At 36.4% G+C, this 9,558-nt stretch overlaps 1 protein-coding gene across 1 annotated transcript; it reads left to right on the top strand.

Moving 5' to 3' along the window:
• On the top strand, positions 3,678–4,874 carry LOC109240386 (kirola-like). The gene is made up of 3 exons (XM_019407016.1): positions 3,678–3,763; positions 3,857–3,914; positions 4,346–4,874. Exons 1-3 carry the CDS (start codon positions 3,728–3,730, stop codon positions 4,600–4,602), a joined length of 351 nt encoding a protein of 116 aa, XP_019262561.1. The 5' UTR covers positions 3,678–3,727; the 3' UTR covers positions 4,603–4,874.

Raw genomic sequence — 9,558 nt, 5'->3', positions numbered from 1 at the left:
TCATAGAGGGACTCACAATCAAGAAGTATCAAAACAATAAGGAAGGCAATCACTTCAATTAAGGCAAATTAGGGCAACTAAAAAGTAAGAGTTAGAGGAAAGATAACAACATCATATGGAGCATTTAGAGGTAATTTAAGCAATTAGGAAACTCAATCATAACGGATTACTTCCCACATAGTGAACATAAGGACCTAAGAATCCCTAAAGGTAAATTTCCCACAAATAAGTCCGACCACACATGTTCACCTTGCATGCACGGACTACAATTAGCATAGAAGACTCAAATCCTAAAGGGGAAGTCCCCCACACAAGGTTAGGCAAGATACTTACCTCAAAGACGACAAACCGATACTCTAAAATGCACTTTTCGGGTGAAAAGACCTCCGGACGGCTCAAATCTAACCAAATTAACTTCAAAGCACAAATAAAACATGTAAGAAACTATTCTGCATCATAAAGTCTCAATCTTTAATAAAATCCAAAAATCGGTCAAAAAGTCGACCTCCGGGCCCGCACCACGGTACCCGACAAATTTTACAAAAATCGAATACCCATTCCGATATGAGTTCAACCATACAAAATTTATCAAATTCCGATACTATTTGGTCCCTCAAATCACGATTTTTCATTTTAGAAATTTTCTTTCAAAACCAACATTTTCCTCAACTCAAAACACAATTTAAATGATGAAAATAAAGACAAAATCATGGAATATGTTAGATTCTAGGCGAAGAACACTTACGCAATCGATTTGTGTGAAAAACCCTTAAAGAATCGCTCAAACCGAGCTCCACAAGCCAAGATATGAATAAAATGGTCTAACCCTCGATTTTGGGATATATTCTGTCTGCCCATGCATTTGTGCATCGCGAACGAGGAGGAAGGATCGCGTTTGCGAAGAAGAAAAATGAAGGCTGCCCTGGTGTGCTTCGCGAACGCAACAACACATACGCGAACACAAACGCTAAGAAGGAAAGTCTAATGGCCCAAGATTGCTCTTCGCGAATGCGTGAACTAGTACGCGAACGCGAAGAGTGGAATGGCTTAACTACGCGAACGCGAATGACAGATGCGAACGCGATGAAGGGAGAGACAGAGATTCGCGAACGCAAGGCGTGTTACGCGAACGCGAAGAAGGAAAATTAAGACGACCAGCAGAGACTCTTCGCGAACGCGAAGGAGGATATCAAACACCAGAAAATAGCAGTTCAAAAATAAGGGAAAATGACCCGTAGCCGACCCGGAACACACTCGAGGCCCCCGGGACCCCGTCTAAGCGCACAAACAAGTAATATAACCTAACATGGACTCACTCAGGGTCTTAAATCACATCAAACAACGCCGAAACAACGAATCACACCATGGATCGAACTTAGGAACTTTCCAATCTTCCAACTTTCAAAACTCGTGCCGAAACCTATCAAACCAACCCGGAATGACGCCAAATTTTGCAGACAAGTCCAAAATGACATAAGGGAGCTGTTCCAACTCTCGGAACTGCATTCTGTCCCCGATATCACAAAAGTAAACTATGGGTCAAACTTCTCCATTTTCAAAACTTCAACATTTCCAACTTTCGCCGAAGCGCCTCAAATTACTCTACGGACCTCCAAATCTGAATCCGGACGCGCGCCTAATTCCAAAATCACCATACGAAGCTGTTGAGATCACCCACAACCCATTCTGAGGCCGTTTACTCAAAAGTCCAATTCCGATCAAATTCTCACTGTTTAAACTTTCAAAACTAGTTTCCTTCTTCCAATTCGACTCCAATTCATCCGCAAACAGAACCCAAACCATGCACGCAATTCGATACACATAATATGAAGCTACTCGTGACCTGAAACTGCCGAACCGGGCGAAATTGCTCAAAATGACCAGTCGGGTCGTTACATTACTTTTCTTAGTCTGTATACATAGATTATACATATTATTAATGAATTATACATATATTGTACATCTATCAACTATTTTTAGTTTAAGAGTTTATGTGGATAGTTATTTAGGTTAATTCCGCTTTTTTTAATATATGCTATGGGGCAAACAATTAAGAAAACTAAAGCCTCAGCTTTCTTTCTAGGTTTCTTATTTTAAACAACCCATACGTAGGGACCACACTATAAGGTTATTGCAAACTCAGTAGCTTTAATCTAAATCCTAATTTATTTTAAAAAATCAACTACATACCTATAAAAATTAAATTCAGAACTCAATTACTAACACCTGATATGACTATCCTAAAAGTTTGAATTCAGAGTTAAATCAGGAGTTGCAAGCGTCTGGTTTTATGTATTGGTTTGACCATTTATCACGTTTAAACTCTCTTTTCAGTTTTCATGAGATAGGATTCCTTATAATGCCTTAAAGTTGAGGTGTTAATTGCACTATCTCATCGTGGTTGAGAAATTATACTACGTATATAAGATTTAAATTCTTTTTAGGTATATATATTAAAGGTGGTTAACTTTTTAGGGTGTTTTTATTTTATTTTTATTTTATTTTATGAATTCCCTTGGTGACAATTCTACCTCCTTTATCAATCTATATTAATTAATCTTAAAAGGGTTTGACCGTCTACGTGAAATGCGAAGGGAGCATATAACTCTATTTGGTTTGCGACGTACCAAAAAATGTGGCAAAGTCTCAGACTTGTTAAATGTTAAATCATCTCCTTACTATAGGGCCTTTTATGTTTGTTCTAATAAAATATGCATAAAACTGCTCTTTCGTTTAGCATTTGTAATATTTCTGTAGTTTTTGAAAAAGTCACCAAAAAACAAATTGTTTAAACAGTCTGTTAATTAGGTTAGCACAAGATACATTGCATATAACATCTTAATTATTATATTTCTGTAATTTAAAAGAAATCACATTATTTTTCTAAAACTGTCCAAAGAATCCTTAATTAGGTCAGTACAAGATATTATGCATAACAAGATTTTTCGCGTAGGGAATAATATATATGTTACACTTTCAAGATAGTTTTTAATGTTAACAACAGCTTTTAATCATGAGAGAGCACCGATGCGACAGAAGGAATACATATATCAAGAATATCATTTACAAAGAAATATTAGGCGAAATTCAACAGTTAGAATATATGTATTTCATATAATAAAATATTTATAATACGAATACTTAATCAAATTCATCATCTTTGCATGTTTGGAAAATATTGATTTCAGCTGCTGTATCAACGTAGTAACATTCATTTTTTATCATTTAAACAAATATTGCATTAATTTTAAGATCAATTGGTATTTTACAATAGTTTATATTTCTGCTATACATTTTTTATTGATAGAAAACACATGCAACACACTTACTACCTTATCTTGTTGTAGTTATTATTTGTTGTGTCTGCTTCTTTTTCATTTTTCGAACTAAGGGTCTATCGGAATCAGACCCCCTACCTTCACAAGGTAGGGCCAAAGTCTGCGTATACTTTACCCTCTTCAGACCTTACTTTTTGGGATTACACTGAATTTGTTATTGCTATTGTAATAGAAAACACGTGCAACATATTTAACTAAAACTTGATCACTTGTCTGATAAAGATATTGCTTTTTACATACACAATATAGATATGTGGTGGATAAAGGTTTGCATCACTCGCAAGCTTTTCAAAGCTAACTAAAATCTATATAAAGCCTTCAAAATATGAACATTTTCTCACCACTTACTTAATTTTCACAACTTATTGCTATTCTGAGGAGAAGAAAATATGGGTGTGAAAGGAAAGTTGATTGCTTCCATGGAGGTGAAGTGTGAAGGACATTCTGTTTATAATATTTTTCACATTAATACTCATCTTATACCCAACATAACCCCTAATAAAATCAAACATTTTTAGATTAATGAAGGTGAAATCGGAAAGGTTGGTTTGGTTGCTAGCGAGATATATAACGAAGGTAACACACATCCCCACCTGCCTCTCTTTCTCTATATATAAAAATTACGGAGGTTATTTTTCAAGAAATGTTTTGAGAAAGGAAAATAAATTCTCTTCACTTGTAAGTGGAAGTCATTTTCTCAGTTAAAACTATGTTAACTGTTATTTTATTTTGCTTGCTCCAACTAACGCTTTGACATTATTATTAATCTTTATCACTCAACAGTTTCATAAATTGTTATTATTATTTATAAATCACATTATACTGTTATCGGTGCTTAATATATGTTCTATTGAGATTCATAAAAATAATTCCATTCGGATAATTTTTGTAGAAAATGAAAATTAAAAAACAAAGGCAGAAAAGAAATGTGAAGATATTATTTTGTAAATATTTATATCTGTTATGAGAAATTGGTCAGTTGAACATTATTTTTGTAATGATTATAGATGGAAGAGAGAAGTTTATGAAGCATATAATTGAAGCCACCGATCCTCAGAAGAAATCAGGCACTTGGAAAGTAATTGAAGGAGATTTATTAGAATTGTATAATTCCTTCACTATTAGCATATCTATTGAAGACCAGTGGACTACATGGACATTTGTGTACGAGAAAAAAACTGAAGATACCCCTGAGCCCCTTGCTTTCATGGGTGTAGTCATTGATATCACCAAAGATGTAGAGGGTCACCTTCTCAAGAAATAGAAGATCTATGTTGAATATATATATATATATATATATATATATATATATATAAATAAAATTAATGTTTGTGTTTGTGTTGCCTGATGACTATTTGGCAGTATTCGCTCGTTCTAGCTAGCCAGCGTGTGAAATAAATAATGTTGTGTGATGTTTGCCAGTCTGCTTCTATGGATGTATTTTCAATGATTAGTATATGTATAAGATATTGTGAAATTATCGAGTCCGGCCGTGTTGAAGGAATTTTATATATGAATGGTTGAATTTGTTAGAAAAATAATATGTACAATAGAATTTTGCTCGAGGTGTGAATACATTATCCTTAAGAATATTTTGCCTATATAGTGAACAAGATAACTAGGAGTTATATGAGTTATAGTTCATTAGGTGCTCATAGAGCGCTTGGGTGGGGTCATGTGATTTTGGGAAGCACAATCACATTTCTTTTGGAAAAAAAGTCATATTTACCCTCTACTTTAGCGAATTGTCCACGTTTATTCCATATTTCACTATCGATACAAATACGTCTCTACTGTTAAGAAGGTAGACAAGAATAACCCCAACTCTAGCCGCTTTCCATTATTAAGGGACCCCCTCAATAAAAATGTCACGTAATTAAATAATTCACTCATACTTTTCTTTATTAATATTTCTTTTTCAATGTAAATTTTTATTTTTTGTCCTTTTCTCTTTTTTCTTTCTCATTTTCCCTACCATCACCATCAGAATCCCTCCCATTTCTCTCCCTCTCCTCCCACCATTATAGTGGATAATAAAATTTAGCTGAAAAATATGGCCCATCGGAGGAATTTTATGTATGAATGGTTGAATTTGTTCGACAGATAACATGGACAAAAGAAATTTATTAGCTCACTAAAAAATATTTCACCTGCATAGAGAATAAGATAACTAGGAGTTATGTGTAATTCATTCGGTGCTGACACAGTGCTTGGGTGTGGTTATGTGATTTTGCGAAGAAACATTCACATTTTCTTTTTGGTTGCTCTTTGCAACTCTAGTTTATCAACTTATTGAGAGATAAAGTTTCTTAACTTAGGGAGTGTTTGGTAAGGAAAATATTTACTATAAAAAAAATATTTTCTTGCAAAATAAGTGATTTTTTCTTTTTTAGTGTTTGATTAGCTAGCAAAATATTTTTTTAAAAATATATAATCTAGGCTGTAACGACCCGCCAGGTCGTTTTGAGAGTAATAGCACCGATCTCCTATTAATTGCATCCCCGTATTTTTTTTTTACTTATGTGACTTGGCCGGAGGTTTTGCTTTTGGTTTCGGAATGTTCTGGGACACTTAGTCCCTAAACAGAAGCTTAAGTCTTAGGATTTTGACCTTAGTCGGAACGGTGTGAAGGTGACTCCGGAATGGAGCTCCGTCAGTTCTATTAGCTTTGCTGGGTGATTTTGGACATAAAGTGTGTCCGGATTGTGTTTTGGAGGTCTGTAGCTGAATTAGGCTTGAAATGGCGAAAGTTGAATTTTTGGAGATTTTGACCGGTAGTGGACTTTTTGATATCGGGGTCGGATTCCGGTTCCGGAAGTTGGAGTAGGTCCGTAATGTTGAATATGATAATATGACTTTTGTCTAAAATTTGGGGTCAAGCGGACGTGATTTAATAGGTTTTGGCGTCGATTGTGAAAATTTGAAGTTTGACGTTCTTTAAGTTTGAATTGGAGGGTGATTTGTGATTTTAGCTTTTTCTTAATGTGATTTCAGGGCTCGAATGAGTTCTTATGGTGTTTTAGGTCTTTTTGGTATGTTTCGTTGAGGTCCTAGGGGCCTCGAGTGGATTTCGGGTGGTTAACGGGCAAGTTTTTGGAGTTGAAAGATTGCAGAAATTGCTGGTGTCTTCAATTACTAGTTTTCTCTTATGCGATCGCGTAGGAGGAGACGCGATCGCGAAACCCTGATTAGGCAGTCTTCTTTTTGTTCTATGCGATCGCAGGAGCTCGTCCGCGATCGCGAAGTTTGTGTGGCCATTGTTACGCGAACGCATAGCCCTCTTTGCGTTCGTAGTGAAGAAGAGAGGAGACTGGGCAGTGAGTGGACTTACTCTACGCGGTCGCATGGAGTATTACACGATCGCGTAGTTAAGCTTGGTAGTGATACGCGTTAGCGAATAGATATCCGTGTTCACATAGCATGTTTTGAGCGGTTGGAATTTTTGTTCTACGTGATGGCGTTAGATGTTCCACGGTCGCGTAGTGTGAGCACCTGGGAAGAATATAAATTTTCAAAAACGAGGGCTAGCCATTTTTATCAAAACTTGTGTTTGGGAGCTCGAATTTAGATGAGATTTTGAGGATTTTCAGAGACATCAATTGGGTAATGATCCTACACTTGATTTTGATTATATCCCACTAATCTATAATTAATTTTAACATTTAACTTAGGATTTGTGTTGAAAATTTTGAAACTTGGGAAGAAGTTCTTCAACTAAGATTTTGGGTTTTGATGGGGATTTTGACATCGGTTTTGGATAATTTTGGTACGAGTGAGCTCGTGAGTGAATGAGTGTTCACATTTTGTGACTTTCACCCGATTCCAAGACGTGGTCCCAGGTCGACCTTTTGGGGCGATTTTCTAATTTCCTGCTTAAGCCTTGATTTCATTGGCTAGATTAGTTTCTTATTGTGATATTTATTATATATATAATGCTTTTGGATAGATTTAGGCCATTCAGAGTCGGATATTCGTGGAAAAGGCATTGATATCGAGTGATTGAGCTTGGTTTGAGGTAAGTGGCTTGCCTACCCTTGTGTGGGGGAAACTCCGCTTAGGATTTGATACTGTTTTGATATGTGAGCGCCATGTATTTGAGGTGACGAGTGCGTACACGGGCTATTTGTTGTAAAATCCGACTTTTACCGAGTAATAACCTGTTTTATTCTTATTTGAGTTATACCAGCATGTGTAATTATCATGTTTAGCCTAGAATAACATGTCTACGTGTCTTAAACACTTATCTTAACTCTGTGCAGCATGCTTAGTGGATTTTCATATTTTGCTCTCGACTTGTACTTAGTCTAAACTATGGGATCTCTGTTGTAACTGTTATTTTCGTTGTTTGAGCTGCGTATTTACTTTAGGACTACGGAACAGTATTCCGGGAGATCCCCCTGCATATTTATTTTTGTACTATGGGATAGTATTCTGGGAGATCCCCCTGCATATTTACTTTGGGACTACGGAACGGTATTCTGGGAGATCCCCTACACATTTACGTTTGGGACTATGAGATGGTATCTCGGGAGATCCCCTGTTGTTATTCCTGTGTATTGTACCGTTATCCTTCTGTATTTCCTTTTGGTTAAATTTCAGTCTTTTAATTTACTGCGATATTTTTGTTCAGTCTTATTATATATATATATATATATATATATATATATATATATATATATATATATATATATATATATATATATATATACCAGTAGGGCCCTGATCTGACCTCGTCACTACTCGACCGAGGTTAGTCTTGGCACTTACTGGGTACTGTTGTTCTCACGACCCCTAATTTCACGGTCGTGATGGCGCCTATCGCAGTACTAGGCCAGCCCAAAATACAACACGAACAATACAGAGATCATTTATAAATTCACTTTTCTAGACAGATTAAGTATTAAAGCTTTCAATTTTTATAATATTAAGGAAATACGCGAAATAAGTACAAAAATATACCAACACAGCCCCAATCTGGTGTCACTAGTCATGAGCCTCTAAATACATCCAAACACTGTCTAACTAATACAAAATGAGTCTGAAATACAAAGTACTAAGATAGGAAGGAGGAAGGCAGGGCTGCGAACGCCGTGCAGCTACCTTGCGATCTCCGGATAAAACTCTGAGAGTGCTGGAAGCTCTTACTCTGATGCACGGGTACCTGGATCTCCACACAAGGTGCAGGGAGTAACGTGAGTACGCCAACTCAGTAAGTAACTAAAGTAAATAATGTCTGAGTGCAGTGGCGAGCATTGAAAATCATATAAGAAATCTCATCAGAAATATCAAGTCAAATCTGCAGTTCAATAATCAGTTATCTCGTAAAACTCCAATTTCAATTAAAATTCTTTAAAGACATTTATTCAACATTTTCAACAGAGGCTCAGTGTAAAAGAAGAGTGAAAGCAGCAAAATGTCCTAAACAAGCCCCTCGGGCAAGGTATCACTCATAAGTATAGCCTCTCAGGTAAGCCTCTCAGTCACTCATGACTCAGCTCTTGTCAATTAGTACTCACACTTAGCACTTCGGCTCAATAGATATCTCACAATAATAATAATAACCACTGCGGCGTGCAGCCCGATCCGTAATACATAGTCGACTGCGCTCACTCGGGGTGTACAGACTCCGAAGGGGCTCCTACAGCCCAAGCGTCATATCACTACGGCGCGCAACCCGACCTAATACATATCGCTGCGGCGTTCAGCCCGATCCATATAAATATCGTTGCGGCGTGCATCCGATCCATAATATATCTATAATATCGCTGCGGCATGCAGACCGATCCATAATATATATATATATATATATATATATATATATATATATATATATATATATATATATATATATATATATATATAATCCTCACCATTAGGTCCTCAACCTCTCTTAGTCATTAACCTCACGGCCACTCTGGCACATTTGGTGAAAATCAGGGAAAACTCAGCCCAAACAGTTTTCATATAATAGGAAGTAGAGTAATGAAATCGGATTAAACAATAAGCAGGTAAAACATGACTGAGGATATGCTTTCAAATCAAATGGAGTGAGGAAATTAGTAAAAATACCCCTAAGGGTCTAAACAGGTCGGCACAAAGGCCCTAAACATGGCATTCAGCCGAAGTTAACAAACCAATTTCTAAAACAGATGGATATCATATACAATATATCAAAATATGCAACTATACAATCGCCACGGGACGGACCAAGTCACAATCC

The sequence above is a fragment of the Nicotiana attenuata genome, chromosome 1 (genome assembly GCF_001879085.1).
Source record: "Nicotiana attenuata strain UT chromosome 1, NIATTr2, whole genome shotgun sequence".
NCBI classification, from domain to species: domain Eukaryota; kingdom Viridiplantae; phylum Streptophyta; class Magnoliopsida; order Solanales; family Solanaceae; genus Nicotiana; species Nicotiana attenuata.
This window is presented reverse-complemented; position numbering and strand designations above follow the sequence as displayed.